The sequence below is a fragment of the Dendrobates tinctorius genome, unplaced genomic scaffold, assembly GCF_039654945.1.
Source record: "Dendrobates tinctorius isolate UK_male_01 unplaced genomic scaffold, ASM3965494v1 ptg000070l, whole genome shotgun sequence".
NCBI lineage: Eukaryota > Metazoa > Chordata > Amphibia > Anura > Dendrobatidae > Dendrobates > Dendrobates tinctorius.
The window spans coordinates 55268563-55290295 of record NW_027361738.1 but is presented as its reverse complement, the minus strand read 5'-3'; the positions used below and the strand labels follow the sequence as shown (position 1 = coordinate 55290295).

The following is a 21733-nucleotide window of genomic DNA, read 5'->3' as shown; positions in this document are numbered from 1 at the left end:
ATTAAAGAGGGACAGGAGAGGGGGTGTCACTTGGGCGCCCGCATATTTCACCCTAAGTGCTCGTTTTACTGAACACATTTGTAAGCCAACGGGTTTATTTTTTGATCGTCTTGTTGCAGTGTAATAACCGGCACACAGTAGATCAAAAGGTAAAGGGAAGAATAAATCATGTAAACTGCTCAGTAAATACACATTTGTACATATATGTAGCGTTCCCGCATAGTAACATTTATAGCGGATGAAGAAATGGCGAGGTCCCATCAAATACAAGACATGGGATAACCAAAAAAAAAAAAAAAAAAAGTATTATTGTTAGTAAATCCTAGAGCTGGATGTAATTGATTTGCAGGGCTGGATCCATCGGTGGTGTCACTAGTCTATGACTGCTGGACGGAAGCCATAAAAATCGCTTCCTACCACCTGGTGTCTGCAGCTGGCTGGAAGCAACGTCATCACTGCGGCATAAGACAGGTGACGGCCGGCCAACCGAAAGAAGAGCCGCGGATACTGACAGGTAGTAGCCGGTTTTCAGGGCCCCTGTCCAGCGACCATATATTACTAATAATATCAAACCAACTATAGTAAATATGTAATTTGTCTGTCGACATATTAGGACATAAATGGGAAGAACCCTTAAGGTAAACTTGTCGTCTTGAATATTCTGGATTTTTTTTTATTATCCTCCAAGCATTGAAAAATATTACAAAAAAAAAACTCATATCTACATTACCTTATATTGGCTATATCTCTCGCACACACCTTGCTGCTGTGCTGTGTCATTTACCCAGTTCAAGCTCCTTTAGAAGCCGCTTTCAGCTGCTGCTTAGAAACAACTGTACTCTGCCTGCAAGTAATACGTGCACCTACTTTCCCCACCCAGAGTATGGACATACCCTCTCTTCAAGCCTCTTTGCTCCCCACCTGTGAACTCGGAAAAAGGATATCTTTGCAAGAAAATAAAAAATTGGAAAAATGTAATTAATTAAAATTTTGCATATATAGGGTGCAGTCAGACGGCCGTATAAATCGGACAGAGATCGATACCCAATGCTTGGACTGGCCGGCGGGACTGCTGACCTCAGTGTGACAGCTTCATATATTTCTATGACTGTCTGCGTCCTTTGTGAGTGTAATGGGTGGTCGTACTCGGTGATTGACAGCTTTCTCTGTGAGCACATGGAGTCAGATGTCCTACAGGATTTCTAAGCCCATGATCCCTTACATCATGATTTTCCAACCTAGCTGCTCCTGGCTCTATGGGCACCCATACACATTATACGAGTCCGCTAAACCTGAGCCCATTTTACATGCAATAGTGCTAATTAATTTAGACTGTCGAAAAAGGGGTGTCGCTTAGGAAGCCTTGATTAATGCTAGGAAGCAACTTGCAGTGGCAAAAACCTTTCACTGCAGACAGAGCAAATTTCTGCTGCAGAAAATCCCTTTTTTCTCATTAAAGGGAATCTATCACCAGGTTTTCACTATGTAATCCGAGAGCAGCATAATGTAGGAACAGAGACCCTGATTCCAGGGATGTGTCATTAGGCTGTGTTTGTCAGTTTTAACACAATCCGTGTTTTATGAGCAGGAGATTATTACCCACCCCCCAATGATTAACAGATCTATGTCACTATACAATGTACACAGAAAGCTGCAGTGTGGGCAGGTTATACAACTCAGCTCTGCTAGATCTGCAGCAGAGGACACTGACTATCACAACAGCAGCACCCAGTAATGTAAGTGATACAGCGCTGGAATCAGGGTCTCTGTCCCTACATCATGCTGATGTCAGATTGCATAGCAAAAACCTGATGATAGATCCCCTTTAAAATCATACATATTACACCATGTCGGTTGAGCCAAGCCTCTTTCATATCAAGTGGAGACAAACATAAAATTTGGAGGAAATCTGAGGTTTGTAATACTGTTCTTCTCGTCCATGACGTTCTATGTAACCAACTTTTAAAGTACATGGGCAGATTTTTGCACAATCCATGTCTGGCAGGCAGAGTGCGCTGACCCCATCTTGCGGGCTAGTGGCGGCCATACAATATATCGGCTCTCACCACGCGGCGCTCATTTTCTGCCGGCTTTCAGGTGATGAATACTCCGCCTGGAGCGCAGACAATATTGTTGCTGAAGATGTGATTATGGATTCAGAAGTTGTTAGACCATTTAGGTAGTTTAATTAAAACTTGGCACGCGTACAGAAAATAAAATTTAACATGAACAGGAAAGAGAACGTGCAAATCATGGAAAGTGAGGGATAATTATGTCGGCTCTATGATGATATTTAGGGGAGTAAAAGGTGAAGCTTCGCGGTGGCAGCGAGGAACGGTAATGCTGAGGATCGGAGCCGAGGGGCCAGAGATCTGGAGACTGGGAGTCTGGCAGAAGGCACTGCCGAGCGTGGCAGGAATCACCGGGCTGATGCTCCTGGTGACGTCAGCGCTCGCCCATAACTCTACGTACAGTTTTATATGATGTGAATCTGGTTTATAATAATTTCCTGCTAAGTTGGTGCACACCTTTGTGTACTACACCATTCACATTGATGTCTCTCAGCTTTTCTAGAGTCCTGAACGGTAAGGCTGTGTGCAGACGCTGCGGAATCCGCTGCGGATTAATCCGCACGGATTTTGCAAAAACCGCAGATAAACTGCAGGTCAAAAGACCTGCGGATTATCTGTGGTTTTGCCTGCGGTTTGGTCCTGCGGATTCACCATCTCCACAATGGTGGAGATAGGAACCCGCTGCGGATTCCGCAGAAAGAATTGACATGTCAATTCTTTCTGCGGTTTCAAAACCGCAGCAAATCCGTGCGGATTTTTCCGCAACGTCAGCACAGCGGGGTTTTTTTACCATTCATTTGAATGGTACTGTACACCGCAGCTAAAGCTGCTGCGGGTCCGCAGAGGCCAAAAACGCTGCGGAATCGCAGCGGAATCCGCAGCGTGTGCACATACCCTTAAGCTGCTCATGTGTTACAACAACCAAAGGATTTGTTATCCACTTTCCCAAAAAAAATATAAGCAGCACACAATACTGATCCCATATTAAGTCTATATCCTAGTAGTCCCCACATATTCACACCTACAAGAGAAATTGTCATGATAATGATGAATCAGAGGCCGTCCGCGTTATTGCAGATGTAAATGTTTAAAGGGAAGCTGTCGGCAGGTTTTTGCCATGTAATCTGACAGCACCATGATTTAGCTTCAGACACCCTGATTCCAGCGATGTGCCACTTAGGTTAGTAGGTGCAGCAGTTGTGACAGAATCACAGTTTTGTTCCGCTGCAGATCTTATCAGTGCTCAGAATACTGAGCTGTGTATAACCCCGCCCACACCACTGATTGGGTGCTTTCTGTGTACACTGTATAGTGACCGTGATGGGGGCAGGGTTGGACTAGAAGGCACGAGCCAGCTTGTCCTCTAGTGATAATCTCCTGTTGATAAAATACTGATTTTATTGAAAAACTGCTTAGTAAATGTCACTTTGCTGCAATTAAGTTCTCAGTCCCTACATCACGGTACTATTAGCAAAAACTCGGCAACAGATTCCCTCTAAAAACTCAATTAGACGTCAGTTTTTCACAGATCGGACAGCCTATGAGGCTGTTGACATCCAATTTTTTCATTGGGCAGAGCGGTCTACACAATATTGCGCAGACACGTCCAATATTGATCCAGAGTGTTGGATCAAAGTCAGCAATGCAAGTCTATGAAAAATAAATAAAAATCAGACGGCACCTGGATGCCATCTAAAGTGCTGTATGTTTTTCACGGACTGACAAATAGGAGAGAAAAAATCTATGAAGCCAACAATAACACTCTGCTGGAACTTATGAAAAAAAAAAAAAAAGGTTAAAAAAAACTTAAGAAATCTGGTCATTCTCTCGTATCTGGGGCAAAAAAAAACAGCTGTCTGATTGAAGCCTTACCACCAGGATTCTACCTTTGTGTATAAGGAGAGACCTGTTAGTCGTGTGGAGCGGCGCGGGGATAAGTCGCTGAGGAATTGTCTCCCTATAGACATACAGCCCCAGCAGAATTCTCGACGTACCTTCCCTTTAATAGCCTGTAATACAAACGATATGAATGGCCAAGAAGGAACAGTAACGTACACTGCAGAATAAGTGGATGAGATCTTATACTTTCCACACTGAGAAATCAGCGCTGCAATGATCCTGCTGTGCAGATTCCAACCTCGCAAGGCAATGTGTAAAATCAGCAGCAGATCTGACACAACAGCTGGGACAGATGATCAGCAAGAAACTGGGTGACTTGTGAATTCCAAGAGTCTGCACATACAATGCAGTTTTGTCATGTTTTTCTCTGGGCGGATTCGTCACAAAACCTGTCGGATTTCCTGGCGCCAGCAAAGTGAATGACATTCCTGACGTCTCGTGCACACGTTGCTTATTTTTCCTCGCAGGTTTTAATCTCCAGCGTGTCAATTCTTCCAGCGCCTTTGCTGCCGATGTCACCCGTACTAATGAATGGTGAACACAAGTAAAAAGTAAGGTAATGTCTATTAAGTTTTTCCTGCCGACACATCGGTTTTTGCAACCGATTTGCAGCAGATTTTTCTGCTGCAAATACTGAAGGTGTGCACATGCCCGGCGATGGTTCATGGCGCAAAGCTTCTGCTCCTCAGCAGTGATAGAAGTAATAGAACTTGGTGGGTGCCAGCATGCAGACATACAGGCTCTGAAACTCTATGGAAAATTACAGGAATAATGAAAACGCATCAAAAAGTCCCGGTAGAAAAAAGGAACTTGCATCTAAAGCAGGGACCTCCCCTGCACGTCTACACCTGAGGCTATGGTAATATCTCCATGTAGGAAACATACAAAACACTTGAGTCATTACTCCGCACATGATGAAGTGCGATAAACATTGCTGGATTCCGGATTCAGTTTTATTTTTATCTCTACAAGTGGGATGAGAGCCCTCGGTGGAAAGCTCATCAGCTCCAGTGCCTTGTTAATAGGGATCGGGAGGGAGAAGGTGTGAAGTAGTAAAGATGACGCCATTTACATGTCAGTGTTATTACGAGTAGTGATGAGCGAATGTGCTCGGATCAGGTGTTATCTCAGCATGCTCGGGTGCTAACCGACTGTCTTCGAGGTGCTCGAAAAATATGTTCCTGTCTCCACGGCAGTTCGACAACCGCAACACAAGCAGGCATTGCCTAACAAGCAGGCAATTAGGGGTACAGATCAGGGTTTGTGGTGGGGTTTTTTGCTGTGTGAAATAGCGAGTAGTCCCATAGGCAAAACATGCCACAGTATGGCAATCGTCAGAGGTTTTCATTATACATATAGCCAGGAAAGATGCCACCTGTCAGCAGTTTTACACATAGCAGTGGTATGGCTATGTAGGTGCTTCATCCTTAATAAAAGGACTCCTTTTATGTAGAAATCTTATGTGCCAGTAAAGAGTAATCCATCAAAGAAAACATATGCAAATAAGGCTTTAAATGCACTGGGGGAGTGTCAATGAGAAAAATAAACAAATCAGCTAAATTTAGTGCACTGCCACGCCCCTACTGCACTTCCGGCCTAATTTGCATTTGGTTTCTACGCTACATTTCTTATGATTGGCACATCAGATCTCTAAAAATAATTTTAAGAAAATGTATGCTTCCACTGGTAGAAAGCCTGTCAGCAGCTATAACACCTAACTATATATAACACTACTACACCATCACACCGAGACATGACACACAGGTTTCAAACATGGGAGCCAATGGTTGATACAGTGAAGGAAATAAGTATCTGATCCCTTGCTGATATTGTAAGTTTGCCCACTGACAGAGACATAAACAGTCTATAATTATAAGGGTAGATTAACATTGAGATAGAATATAAAAAAAGAAAATCACATTGTATAAATTATATAAATATAGTTGCATTTTGCAGTGAAAAATAAGTATTTGATCCCCTACCAACCATTAAGAGTTCTTTCTCCTACACACCGGTTTAGATGCTCGTAATCAAATCGTTACCTGCATTAAAGTCTGCATTCCTTCATTGTATACGTCACTGTATGTCGTCACCCCCTTTCCATATCGAGGGTCTATGGGGTAACGTTTGTCCTCATGGCGAGTGACAAGCCAAGCCTGGCAGGTAAGTGTGAGGAGACTAAGGGTACGTGCACACGTTGTGGATTTGGCCCTGCGGATCTGCAGCCGGTTTCCATGAGGTGTACAGTACCATGTTATCCTATGGAAAACAAAAAACGCTATGCACATGCTGCGGAGAATTCCGCCAGGAAACGCAGCAGTTTACTTTCTGCAGCATGTCAATTCTTTGTGCGGATTCCGCAGCGTTTTTTCACCTATTCCCTTCTAGGAATCCGCAGGGGTAAAAACGCAGGCCAAATCCGCACTAAATCTGCAGGTAAAACGCAGGCATTTTGACCTGTGGATTCTGCAGAATCTGCACACGAATCCGCAACGTGTGCACATACCCTAATAAGCAATGCTTACTCCTCTGGGAAAGTAAATATGCAAAGGTCTCTTCTGAGAGGAAGACGACTAGGACGCTAGCACCACTTACTGCTCCCAGAGTTCAGGTCCTCTTCCTTCTCTCTGACGAAACAATTTGCATATAGAGGGGGTTAAAATTTACAGTTAATTCTGCTGCTTTTTAACAATTAATAGATGGAGATTTTGCAGCGGAATTATGGTGAAATCCAAAGGGTGGATTTGTGGCATGTTACAGCTTTCTAGCCAGCTCTTCGATCACCAACCATGGGATCTATAATGGAAGCAATGGGGGGGTTTTCTTAAAAAACAAAAAAGAATTGAAGAAATTCCCAGAATAGAAGAACAGCAAACATAGCGCTAAAGACTGGAGTTTCGGAGCCTCCTTCTACTGAATCCCCCGGGGAAGTGAATCGTTCTGTATCCCAACTGCTCCTCAAAAGGTATTTCCAAATGTTTCCCATCAATAACAATTACACACCTGGTGCCGATGACCTCTTCCCGGCTGGAAACCATGCGGGCCTCGCTCCGCTCATTAATTATGCACACAGCGAGAATGGGGAGACCATATGACCGAATGTGAGAGGAGAGCAGATCTGGTCCATGAGAGAGGAGGGCGGCCCAGGTATCTCCCCGCTGTACTGCCTGCTAGGCCGTATTTCGGGGGCCTTGTTAACGCTCTTGGTTTGGAAAACAGATGCTCCATGAAAATTGCACGAGCCCCGAGACTGCGCACATGTGCCTGCTTCATATAAACATGCCGCAAAGAGACAGACGCACATTAATCATTGAAAACTGTGCTGGAGAGAGGAAAAGAAGGCGTCAAGCTGTTGCTATTTGTGCAGCATACTGCTTATAGGTTTACAACTCCTGCTGACCCTCAAGCAACAAACGCAAGTCCTATGGCGAGCTTGGACGCCGCTCCGGAACTGGCGAGTGTGTAAAGAGAGCCCTATGGCGCTCGACGGGGAGGAGAAACAAACGATGGGACTCGATTATGTACACACTCTGCGCTGGACAAGGCCAAGACAACTCATCATTTACTGCCCTTGTCAATGTTTTGTGGGCGAGCTTCAATCAATCACCTCCCAAGACCTCAGTAGGCCTCCCCCCACATCGGCCCGGCTCGTTTATAGCACTTGTATACGGCTTTATGCATTTATTATGGAACAAGTTCTCTATAAAATCTACTGATATTGCCAAATTATTGACAAATCAGATTAAATCATCTTTAATGCTCAGAATATGGAATTATTTTAGGTTGAAACAACTTCCAATGAAACAGAGCCAAAAATCAGCATCAAAAAGGGTGATAAGGAGGGATATAACTCAGGGGGTTTCCTGGGTGGCTCTATCCTTAAGACTGTCCATAAATATCAGATCGTTGCAGTCTGATTATCGGCACCCCCATTGAGCAGCTCTTTGAAGACGTGGCTACGCTCTTATGAGCACTCATCAACATTTACATGGCACCATATCCCTGCAAGCTTTCTTACTTGTCAGCAATTATAAGCGGTATTGCAAAATTGACTCATAAGTGCAACAATACTACAACTAAGCATTAAGCAGGACACACACGGCGCAGGAGCAAAACAACAGCGCTCCCAAAAGTGTAGCGGCAGTGCGTTCTTAAGACTGCGGCGGTAGTGCGCTCCCAAGAGTGCGGCGGCAGTGCGCTCCCAAGAGTGCTGAAGTGTACTCTCACAGCTAATCAGAGTAATAATCTTTATTTTTATATAGCGCTAACATTCCACAGCGCTTTACAGTTTTGCACACATTGTCATCACTATCCCTATTGGGGCTCACAATCTAAATTCCCTATCAGTATGTCTTTGGAATGTGGGAGGAAACCGGAGAACCCGGAGGAAACTCCTTGCAGATGTTGTCCTTGGTGGGAGATTTGAACCCAGGACTCCAGCGCTGCAAGGCTGCAGTGCTATCCACTGAGCCACCGTGCTGCCCATGGCCTATTCTAAGGCAAGGCAAACTATACACATTACAATCCTTTAAAACCCATTTAAACACCTGGGATTGCCCTCCTGTAAAGTTCCACACAACCTTAAAGGGGTTGTCCTCTCGACTTTTATTACTCTACAGACTTAGAGACACGGAAAACTACAAACGGAGCTTTTACTCATCCTCCTGGGTTCCAATACTGCTCTGGTCTTTGTTGATCGGCTGCAGGGGTGACGTCAATCACTGTGCTCAGTGACTTGAGCCATGTATAATTGGCAAAGCCGCTGAGCCCTGTGATTGGCTGCAGTGGTCACCAGCGCTCTAGATGTGACGTCACTGATGCAGCTGAGCAACAAAGACAGTAGCAGCTTTGGAAAGTCATCGCTGGACCCGGAGAGGGATTGGGGGTTAAGTTCTATGATTAATTAGTTACTTAATACTGTATGTTTCTGAGTAATAGAAGTTGAAATAGAATAATTTATCTGTGTGGAGCACTAATGGAGAGGCTACTGAACATTATAAAAAGGAATACAGGGATATATTACCTGTCAGATTCATACACTCATTCCACAACACAAAGTGCTGCGCATTGCACCACATGGCGGCACATTGAGGAATTAAAAAAAAAAAAATGCAAAAAAACAAATTCATCTTGTTAACATTAACCTATGCCAATGTACAAACCGACTGACCTGCAAAAATGGAGGTGTTCTACTGGATGATCCCTACATAGCGCAGTGGTAGCAATATTCAAAACACATTAGGAAACACATGTGGACCCTCAGGTCCATATCAGCATCAGCTACAATGTGCAGCATGGATTATCCCCATTTTTACAGTACAGCACGTCAAATCGCTAAATGCAAATTCACAGACCCGAATTCTCCTTTATATTTGACTCCTTAAGAGTTCACGCTTTGTTGAGTTCTCTAGCGAACACTTCAATGATTATTACCTTAATTGCCAAGCTAAACACCCCCCTGTGCCAAGCAGCTGTTCCAACCACGCAGCGGCATATGAAGATTTACATCATGGGCGTCGGCAGGGTGAGCTCGGTGGTATACAGGCAAGACTGGCGTCATATTTTACGTCATCTAGTCAGAGGCCGTCACCTCATCGCTGCTCTCCTCGTTCCTCAATGACTATAGAGTACAGCCTGTGCCTTCACACAAGCCAAAAATCACTACCCTGCTGGATCTTTCCTGGAACCCTGCAGAATAGTTCTGTAACCACAGCGTCCTCCTACACTCTGTACAGAAGAGACGGCCAAGTCTGAGGTCACCACCTACTCAATACTGTGAATACCCACTTCAAGCTCTGGTTACTGGAGGCAACGCTGTTCACCTCGGCGGCTGTAATTACATGATGGTTAGAGATGATCGCTTTCCAGGTAAAATCTCAGTTAGTGGTTTATGAAGAATCATGTGCATAAAAAAAGTGGAACAGTGCTGAAAAAAACAAGGTGATAAAGGCTGCACGCTCCATAACACAATATTGCAATTTTCTCTACCATTTTCATATTCTGGCGTGTAGAAAAGCAACTATTTTGTCTCTGCAGGATCCAATTTACAGATGTCTCTATGCATCACATGTATAGAAACCGCAGCAGAATGGAGTACATTATACAGCAGTACTGAGCGGGGTAGCTGTTAATCCAGAGCTAAGTTGACACACATTTACAAAAAAAAAAGCAGCAGAATTGATTTCTGTGCCTAGATCACTCCTTATACTTCTCTTGTTGCTCTTTCAGTAACAGAATAGTACAAATTTATCTACCATTTTTCTATTATGGCCTGTAGAAAAGCAATGGTTTTGTCTGTACAGGTTTCAATTTACAGTTGTCTCTATGTATCACATGTATAAAAACCGCACCAGAATGGAGTACATTATACAGAAGTATTGCGCAGTGAAGCTGTGAATCCAGCGCTAATTTGACAAATGTTTACAAAAAATCAATTGATGTGTGCCTAGATCATTCCTTCTAATTCTCTCCTTGTTCTGCTCATAACAGAATAGTACAATTTGGTCTACCATTTTGATATTATGGCATGTAGAAAAGCAATTGTTTAGTCTCTGCAGGCTCCAAATTACAGTTGTCTCTATGCATCACTTTTATAAAAACCGCAGCAGCAGCAGCAGCATGGAGGACATAATATAGAAGGACTGAGCAGTGTAGCTGTGAATCCAGAGCTAGGTTGAGAAACATTTACAAAGCACCAGTATGGATCTCTGTGTCTTTATTTTTCCTTCTACTTCTCACTCTGCTTTTCTTTCCCTTTTGATAGACTTGAGAAGGAAACTGTAGTTTGATTCCTTAGTATTTTCTTTTTATCATCATGATAGATTTCAGAAGTTTTTCTGAAGAAATTATAAGTTTAGAAGAAAGAGGAGAAAAAAAAAAAAAAAAAAAAAAAAAAGTATTTTACCCCGATAACATATTATAAAGTTTCTTATATTCGCTTGTACAATTGATTCATAGAAAGTTTACTCTACTGAACAATATTGAATTCTATTTTGGGAGAAGAATGGTCCGTTCCCACAAGATGGAAGAGAAATTCTATAACTGGGTAACAACAATGGCATGGACAGCCATCCAGTCAGTACAGAAAGGTGATAGATTGTAAGTTTGTGAGCAGGGCCCTCACTCCTTTTGGCATCTGTCGATCTGTGTGATTATTGTTATTATGTCATGTCCTATATTGTCTGTATTAGCCCCCTCTAAAATGGAAACTGTTGTGGAATATGTTGGCGCTATAGAAGTAAAAATTGCTATAAAATGTTTTCAATAAGCAGGTCATAAGTTGGCTGCATAATACGGATCAATCAATAAAACAAGACTAAAATGCAGAGGCCCACAATTCATAAAATGACAGATAATGGTTATGTATTTGCTATACATTAAAAATTATTAAATGGTAAGAAAAGCTGAAGGCTAGAAGTTCTTGGAAAACAAGTATAGAAATGAGAGACGGCACTGTAATAAGAAGGAGATGGTACATAATATTATATATACATATATACAAGACAGTAAAAAATCACCAAGGAACATATCTTTTTACATCAATTAAGGAATTTCCTTTTAAAACCGTGTGGGGGCATCACAACACAGAACTAGACCCCAATCAGAGGACCATAAAACATCCGGACTCCTTATCTATGAACTGGGCCAATGTTTATATTTATGTTTCTCCCTCTCCCATATTGATAGTTCTGCTTCACGTCACTTGTCTTATCTATTGCATTTTTTCTGTGCTGTTTTGTGCATAAATATGTGACTTCAGATTTTGTATTAGTCTAGCCTGATGAAGAGACCTGAGTAGTCTCGAAAGCTTGCAATGTGTTACCATCTCTTCAGTTAGCCATTAAAAGGTATCAACCACTGAGGACTCTCAATTCTGAATATTTTTCTATCTACTGGCTAACAGGTACAAAGATATAAATCTTTCCTGTATCAAGGAACATATCAAGCCTATGACTCCATCTAGTGGTAGTAGAAATAACTACACAATTTTGCAAAACATTCGTAGTCTCTGAATAATTATTCTGTAACAAAAGTGAAATGAAAAGCTGTGAAGTGAAAACGAGGGGAAAGAAATTTTTTTTGGTCTGTCCAAATTAAAAAAAAAATATAATGGATGCAGATTACAATAATTGCCTTCTAGCACCATGTAAGAGTTTTGGCATCGTAGAAATCAAAGTAAAAATAATACGCTGCTCGCCAGTACAGAACAACGTGACACCGTGCTAAAAAATGAAGAAAAAAAAAAAAAACAGCCGGATCCAAAGCAAGCAGCAGCAAAGTTCTTTTGAACATTTTAAAAAGGGTTCAAATGAACAAAAAGAAAAAAAAAGTGCAGAATTGTTATATAAAAGGTCTACAGCAGAATCTATCAGACTAGATGGGGAGCCGACCGGGCGAGAGCGGCCGCCACGGGGAGCCGACCGGGCGAGAGCGGCCGCCACGGGGAGCCGACCGGGCGAGAGCGGCCGCCACGGGGAGCCGACCGGGCGAGAGCGGCCGCCACGGGGAGCCGACCGGGCGAGAGCGGCCGCCACGGGGAGCCGACCGGGCGAGAGCGGCCGCCACGGGGAGCCGACCGCGCGAGAGCGGCCGCCACGGGGAGCCGACCGGGCGAGAGCGGCCGCCACGGGGAGCCGACCGGGCGAGAGCGGCCGCCACGGGGAGCCGACCGGGCGAGAGCGGCCGCCACGGGGAGCCGACCGGGCGAGAGCGGCCGCCACGGGGAGCCGACCGGGCGAGAGCGGCCGCCACGGGGAGCCGACCGGGCGAGAGCGGCCGCCACGGGGAGCCGACCGGGCGAGAGCGGCCGCCACGGGGAGCCGACCGGGCGAGAGCGGCCGCCACGGGGAGCCGACCGGGCGAGAGCGGCCGCCACGGGGAGCAGTCTTTCCATTCTAGTCTTAGCTTTTCTACTACAGAGACAGTACTGGTGTCTGGAGCACAAATGGACATGCAAAATTTACCCTTTTTCCTGTCTTCTAGCAACAGGGACCCAGACAGTACCCCTCTGTTACCATAGATTCCAAGGAAGTGAACATAAACCCATAGGGAACCTGAAACGGTTACTCCGGTTCCCAAAGAGAAGCTGACGGGATAACCACGCCTCCTGAGGTATGGCAGCACGAATCAGAGTCTGACTCCTTTACTGAAGCCTCTGATACACTGTGGCACTTCACAGAAAACATATTTAACCGCCGGCTGGGGCCGATGTAACCAGGATGACGTGTCCAAGGCCAATGCCCAGCGGCTTCTTCCCACCCTGCTGCCATTGACTGTAGGTTCCCTCTCATCACTCAAGGGCCGCGGGGCGGGGAGAATCCGCCAGGACCTGTCTCTTGGACTAGTCATCAGACACATCTTCCCTAGCTAGGTGATAATTGAATATTTCTTTCCGAATGGAAGCCGGGTATCGGGGGTAAAACATCCAGACTTCAGTAACGGAGTCTGACTCTCAGGAGACAATCATCTCCCGGTCAGGTTCCCTTTAAAGGGATTGTATCATACATGGAAGCAATCACCTATCCACAGGACAAGCTTGCTCATCGCTGGCAGTCAGCTGGGACCCTGACCGATCAGAGATGGGGGCTCTGGAGTGTCCCGCTTCAATGAAACAATGGTCCAGCATTGGTACCACCACTCCAATCATGGTCTATAGGATATAATGGATTTAAGTTAACATTCGTGGGCTCTAAAGTAGCAAAAAGTAAATGTCAGTTTCTCTGGCCGCCTCTCTCTGCAGGCAGGGGGCAGAATGTGAACCTGGGACCCCCAGAGCTGTATGGCAATAAAGCATAATGTAAACTAGATAAAACTGGATAATATGGTATATAAGACAATTTATAGCATTTTAAAAGAAGATCACATAACTGCACACATTGTAAAGTAACAAAATGATCAGCCATTAGACATACAACAGACACCCACTAGAGGGCAGCATTTAGCAAAAAAAAATGAAAAAAATATAATAATAATAATGACGACATGTATACATGATTTACATCTGCAATTAAAATATGAAAAATGTAAACACCATTATACCTTTAACCAAAAGAAAAGAAAAAAAAGTGCTATATGCAGATAATTATCACATATTTATTAAGGTAAATCTGTTTTACATTTAATCTATAAAAATGTTATAACATTTATGGTCAGTTAGATTTAATCTGCTCTGCATATAGATGTGAAGCATGAAAATACATAAATCTGCATAAAAAAAAGAAAAGAAAAGCCTTGTTTACCTATAAAACACAACAGATTGAGAAATAAAGCAATATGGCCACTAGGGGGCGCATAAGACCCGTCAGATGATCGTTTGGAGACAGGTATGGGAAGCGGCGAGCGTCACTCCTGGCCACACCTTTTAGAAAGTCATTAAGGAACGAGGCCAGGTTTATACTGTGCTTACATGTGTAGGAAAAGAAATCTTCCAAGACGTTCGGCTACAGGTGAAACAGAAATGATCCAGTAACAAGACATGGAGTAACGACTATACCCAAAAGAATGTATATGGGCAGTGGGACCATCTATGATTATATATATATATATATATATATATATATATATATATATATATATATATATATATATATATATATATATAGAGGCTGGCAAGGTGCACGCCATGGGTGTCAGCCATGGGGTACATCTGCAGAATTTTATCCGAGTAATATTGAGAACAAATTACTAGCAAAATATATGCCACGGGAACAAAAAAAGTCCTGGTGTAAAGTGACGCCCTGGATTTTAATTCTGTACTAGGTCAGATTATTCTAATCGATTTTAGCTATGGATTTCACCCTTTCCAATGCATAAGGTGAAGTATGTTATTGGGGGGCTTGTTTACACGCTTCGTTATTGACGCATTTTATTTCCCTGCTCATTTTTGACAAGGAGAAAAAAAAAAAATAATAATAATAATACAGCATTTTTCAGTACCAGCAAAGTGAATGATGAATTCTCACGCACAGACTGCCTATTTTTTTTCCTTGCGGATTGGAACCAAAATGTTTTTTAAAATCTGCAACACGTCAATTATTTCAGCGTTTTTCACCCTTTCAAATAAATGGGGGAAAAAGAAAAAAAAAAGGGCAAAAAAAGTATGCAAAAAATTGCTGCAAATACCCAAAGTGTGCACATGGCCTTAATCTAAAAAAAAAAAAAAAAAAAAAAAGAAAAATCAGGTTTGGCCACCAGGATGGGGCAGGTGACTCACAGTCAATATTATTAGCTATTAATGGTAGCTCCAGCTTAAATAAAGCCAAACCCGGAGCTGAAGATTAGACATTAGCAGCTCTGCGGGAACACCCAGGTGACTCCTAGGGCCGAGATGTCGGACAATCATGAGCATAGCCGACAACCACTACCCCAAACCTAGGATTACACAGACACTGAAGGCAGGAAGAGCGTCGTCTTCAGCCCGGTAACTGCACTCATGCCACGAGTCTCACAGAGCCGGCACTTCAGGTCTTGCGAGGTTCAGCAATAAAAAGAGCAATTTTGTCCTCCGCTTATTTCACGTCTTTCAGGAAGTTTAATCGCCTGGGTGAGTAAGTGCGCAGGACGCTGAGTAAAGGGAGAACAATGGCTCTTCATCTTCAGGTAGCCCCGACTTTCCAAGGGAATGTGTCATCAGAAAATGGCCTATTGTTTCAATCAGGTTTTTGTGTTAATTGCGGTACATTTTTTGCTACTTTTTTTTCTTATTGCAAAATTTTCATACCATTATGTGAAAAACTGCAATATAAATATATATATATGTACATATGCATAAACTTACAACTTTCACACTGGCCACTAGGCCCGATACTAGACTTCTACTTCCTGCTAATTTTACAAGCCACACATACATCAATAGACTTGCTCTTATTCATTCACTTCCATCCATATGCTTTTCCGAGCATGCTCTGTTACCTGCGCAGAGGTCATTACGCATAGAGGGAGAGGAGTTGAGCTGAAACATCAACTTTTGTAAATGGAGTATTGAGTGTTATCTAGTGTGTATACAGAGGTGGTCATCTGTCACCTGTGAACATAACGTCCTCTGCAGAGTCATCTGTACAATACCGGAAGAGTGAGACTAGTAGTAGGCTTAAAGAGGTTGTCCGGAACGCTATATTGCTGGACTTTTATAGTATCAGACTGGTGGAGGTGCTGCACCCAGCAACGCCAGGGTGATAAACTGCTCTTGGTGCCGCCTATGGCCACGATCATAGCGTAACTACAGTGCTCTGTGGGCTGCATAGTGGCCACAGCTGGGTACTGCAGATCCACACCTATACATCTGAATAAGGTGGCAGATGTGCAGTAACTGTCTGTGGCCACTATACAATCGATGGAGCTGTGCAGTTCCGCTCAACTGATCACATCCAGCCGCCACTAGGAACAGCTGATCGGTGAGGGTGCTGGATGTCGTACCCCCACTGATCTCATATTGAAGGCATATCTTAAGGATAAGCCATTAACCTAAAGAACTGGACACCCCCCTTTAATATCCAATGTGAAAATTAATACATTTCTTTAGCTAGCGATATCATATATATGTAAACAGCCCTGGACTTCCTGGGCATTGTATGGATTTTTCCCTTGTAGGGATTTTTCGCAAACAATCTCGTCAAATTAACTACCTCGCCGAAAAAGGACAGTGTGTGAAGAAACAAAAAGCACAAAAAAAAAAAATGGATGGTTCTGGTTGGGATGGGATTATACCAGCTCTAAATTAACAAGGATGTTGGAAACTATGGGAGGAATGAAAAATAAAAACAATAACTAGCACCACTAAACAAAACAATAAATGCATTTACCATGAAGCCGGATTTCCACAATAGATCATTTTCCGATGACACCTTCCCTCTAAAGAACCTGGTTTTGAAGCTAGCATTGGGGCAGACAGTGTTACAAGTGATACCATTACTGACCCCTCCACAAATCACACGCACCTGCTGTGAATGTATAACCCTGGCATGTTTGGTTTCAGGAGTGTGACAGCTGTCATGTGGGAATTCCTGAAATCCTTCGGGACATGCCGGCAACATTACATACAGAATATATAACGTTTCCCCAGTAATCGGTATTAAATTACATTTCAGGAGAAATGGAGCCAGCTTCAGTGTATCCAAAGCAGCCAGGTAACACTGGAATTTAATGCTTATAAATCAGAGTACATAAGGGAGAACGTCAGACAATGCCACTGGTGGCAGTCAGAACTCTGAAAAGGGGAGGCTGCCACGTAGCACGCAACTAAACCCTTTTTAAAACTAGTAAAACATTTCAGCCATTGGAAAACTTGCTAAAGTCCCAACATAGATCAGTAAGAAAAAAATAACACTACATTTCTATTATTCAATGAGGAGTTATAAAAATATTTATAGCTGCCAGAGGTGGAAGTAGACTGATTTATCTCAGAGTCGGCCCTGGCAACAGATTAACAGCAAAGTTTGACACCTAAAAGCAAATTATGCTGAAAAGGGTATTTTTCAATTTAGAAATACAATATATAAATCTATGCTAATCAAATTTTAACCAATATTAAACAGAAACCGTTGTAAACAGTGGTAAAAATTACTGAGCTCCCCAGATTTTGTCGCTCCTTACTGCTCTGCGCCATGCAGAGATACTGAAATTTGTTTGTTCTGGAGCGCAATATGTGAAATCTCTATTTTCAGTCCAACTAGCCGTTTCTTCAGAGTCCTCTCTAGGGGTGTGTGCGCTTTCGAGCTTTCCTCTCAGATGCGGCCTATCACAGCTCAGCAGCCGATCTAGCAGCCTATAAGCGTCAGACGGTGCTTAGGTGTGATTGGCAGTGTCTGGGAGGGAGGAGAGAAAGCGCATGCCCCAGAGAAGGAAACACCCAGCAAGAATCCAAGCTGAAATTTCAAAAATATTGCGCTCCAGAAGAAACACATGGAGCAACACAGAGCAAAATGGAAAAAAGTGACAGAATAAAGGGATTTCAGGGATATTTACAAGGTATTTAACTCAATTTTTTTGAGCAAGTGACAGCTCCTCATTAACAAATGCACAATAGCCACACAAGACTGGACACCGACTTATCAAGACCCATCGCGTGGCGACATTAACGTGACCAAAACATTTCCAGGAATTAGTTTCAAACTTACTCTGTCTTTGTCATCAGCAACGTCGCAAAGAATGTCATCAAGATCCAAAATGCCGCCATCCCCATGCTCTAATCGATGAACTTGTATCCAATAATTATGGTCCTGACAAAAGAAAAAGAAAAGGTTACTGAAGTATATGTGGAAGTGACAATGAGGCGTCAAGATCCTTTCAACATGTGGATCAATACTGACTGCACATCGGCTCCCTAGAACGCACGAAACGCATGATATCGACAGAATTCTAAATGAAAGCTTTCAGCATTTCCATATGATATGATGGGTGGAACCACTCAGTAGTGGACTTATACGTTTAACAATCCAGCTAAGGACCTATGATGGAGACTAGGCAAGCCCAGCACCGCCCCCGGCCAGGTTCCCCTAGTGGTGATTGACAGGTTTCTTCCTTAGCGAGAGACATGACAATCATCTTCCAGAGCATCGCTGGGACGGGAATGTTTTGAGAAAAACTATCCCCGGGCTGCACCTGTGTCATCAAGCTCCAACTGATGCTGCCCGCGGTTTGAGCAGCATGAATCAGGCGACAAGTTCAGTTTCAGCTATGTTTTTCTGCTACGATAGTGCCTGTTAAAATGTCATTACTGTGCATAGGAAAGCATTACATGGCTTTGAGCTTTCCTTGAAGACCAGTTAGTTGCAAAAAGCCCAACAACACTTAACTAGAAAAAAATTGTCCAAAGTTGGAAGAAAAATTTTTATATATACACACACACACACGCATACACACACACATTTAATATATATATTTATTTAAAGGGAGTCTGTCAGCAGGCTTTTGGTATGTAATTTGACAGCAGCATAATGTATGGACAGAGACACTGATTCCAGGCATGTGTCACTTAGGTTACTGGGTGCCGCAGTTGTGATAAGGGCCTGTCACACTAAGCGATATTGCTAGCAATATCGCTATAACGTCACTGGTTTTTGTGACGTTATAACGATATCGCTGTGTGTGATACTTACCTCTGACCGGCTCCCCCGCTGGTTATCGCTGATCGCGCGAGAACGTCCTGGACCGTTTCTCGTCGTCAGCTTCCTGTTCGGCTTCCTGCTGTGACGACGAGCGACGCGTGGACGCGGGCGGGAGGACGTCAGGATCGCCTCGTCTGACAGGTAAGTAGCGACCCCCGACCCCTGCGATGTCGCTGGTGAGATCTGCCTGTGTGGCATCTCACTAGCGACCACTTAGCGATGTACCAGCGATCCTGACAGCGTCATATCGCTGGTCGGGATCGCTGGTGCATCGCTAAGTGTGACAGTACCTATAGACTCACAGCTTTCTCTGCCGCAGATCTAGCAGAGCTCGGAATGCTGAGCCCTGTATAACCCCGCCCACACCTCTGACTGGCAGCTTTCTGTGTACACTGTATATTGTAGAAATTCAAATGTGGTTTTTATTTAATGCATTTTGAAACACATCTGCTTTTTCCTCAGGACAAACCGCAAAGATAATCATATATTTGTGGTTTGTCTTGAGGAAGAAGCAGGTGTGCTTCGAAACGCGTTGAATAAAAACCACATTTGAATGTCTACGCTGTCTCTTCTTTTGATACCATTGGCAGCGCAGATTTACCTTCACTTTTTCTTCAGCTTCTACATGATATACCATTGTGGATCTGCAGCAGCCTGTACCTACCCAAACTAAACAAAGGAGTTGTGAATTTCACCGACAGGTGAGCATTTTCTCTGCCCTTTGATTCTTTTTTTTTCTTCAACCAGGATAAGACCTTATTGTGCTTTGTATTGTTCCAGATTCCTTCATAGTCTGTGTACTGACAGAAAGCTGCTTATCAGTTGTGGGGGCGAGGTTGGACTAGCAGATACCAGGCTAGTTCTCCTCTAGTGATAATCTCCTCCTGATAAAACACTCATTGTAATGAAACGGCAAAACACAGCCTCGTAAGTGACACGCTGCTGGAATTAGGTTCTCTGCTCCTACATTATGCTGTTCTCAGATTACCCAGCAAAAACTTGCTGAGATATTACCTTTAAAATTCCACCCCCACAGTGAAACATAACGTTTAGAGAGCACAAACATTTGTAAAAACTAAATGTTCAAAACCTGAACTTATACAGCAGACTGAGAAGAGAAAAGGTATAATTTCCCCCCCCACCCCCGTATTCATTGCAGCACCATTCGCTGCTCTAGAGATCTTTGTTAACAAGACCAGACAAGCAATGTGCTCAGCTTGTCTTACAGGAACTTGTGCTAAGCTGGGAAAACATCTAAAGATCTAAAGTAAACTGCCTAATGAACAAGGGAAATTATGGGTTAAATTAGGTTAAATAGGACTTGTGCGGAGCGGCGAGAGTGGAAGAAAGTCGCCGAAACTAATCCAAACGTCAGATCATTTAATCTGAATGTGGAGTCTGAAAAACTGCCAATGTTCTTCTCATTGTCAACACGTGATTGGCAGATGGAAAATGTGGACTGTTTGCAAGAAAAATATAAGAAAATAAACATAAAAATTGATGTTCTTCATAATCTTACAAGACAATCTGACTCCACTGATCATACTCGTACTTTGACTTAAAAAAAAATATTTATGCTTTTGTCATTTTCATTGTCGTGTGCTCCATATGTGAAAGGGATGGACAGGACCCGAGACCCGAGCATCTCCCCATGGCCACATACATCAGGCCAGGGGTATAGCATGGCGGAGGGGAATCGAGTCCACAGACTGAATGGAGCTGGCGCTTTTCCCCCCAGATTTTGTGGTAAAACATCAAACCTTCTCATTATCGGGACCACAACTATGAAGTTCACAATCGTTACCGCAGATCCGCAGCTTTCACTACAGTCCTGCCGGAACGAAAAATGACCACACATCTGCTGACGCCGCACAACGCTGCAGAAATTGTCTGCCAACTATGCAAATCTCCACTCCACAGCTCTCCGAAGATGGAAGCAACGATGCGGACATGATTAAAAGAAAAGACAATTAGGGTCAGGTGTAATTTTTGTGCCAAACAGGTTATGACTAGAAACTAAAAGAAAAAAAATTATTTTTATTCTTATTTTAATTTAACATCAAACGTAAAAGCTCCAATATCCAGTTCCTAATGGCATGCAATAAATAGTGTGCTAGATGGGAAAATGGCACAAACATATACGCAAACCATCATACTCAATACTTAAACAGAAAATATAAGGTTACTATCTAAACATTTAAAAAAAATTCTCCTTATTACTTATTGCTCATTACTCAAGTATGCCTAGGGTGCTCGGGTATGCACACCAAGTATCGCGGGTGTTTGAGTGACATGTTTGAGTCCACACGGCTGCATATTTTGCAGCTGTCAGACGGCTACAAAAAAATGCGGGGATTGCACCCTCAGCACACTCGAGTAACAAGCACTCACTAACTGGCTCCCTTCACAAGACCCCCCCCTTCCAGCCGTCCTCTCACTTCACAAGACCCCCCCCCTTCCAGCCGTCCTCTCACTTCACAAGACCCCACTTCCAGCCATTCTCTCACTTCAAGAATTAAACATGCTTACTAAAATTTATTAATTTGTACAAAAGTCTTGGTTGGGGATGACAGCTTCAAGACAACTCCTGTATGGAGAAACTAGTCGCTGGCATTGCTCAGGTGTGATTTTAGCCCATTATTCCACAAAAAACACTCT

At 43.4% G+C, this 21733-nt stretch overlaps 1 protein-coding gene across 19 annotated transcripts in view; it reads right to left on the bottom strand.

Annotated features, from left to right (window-relative positions):
* The window catches only part of PARD3 (par-3 family cell polarity regulator), a 656180-nt gene that overhangs the window by 558303 nt on the left and 76144 nt on the right, over positions 1-21733 (bottom strand). For all 19 annotated transcript variants that reach the window (XM_073581677.1, XM_073581663.1, XM_073581668.1 and 16 more), the window contains exon 2: positions 18086-18187. In XM_073581677.1, the coding sequence (XP_073437778.1) occupies positions 18086-18187 (102 nt within the window). The remainder of the gene's footprint in view (positions 1-18085; positions 18188-21733) is intronic.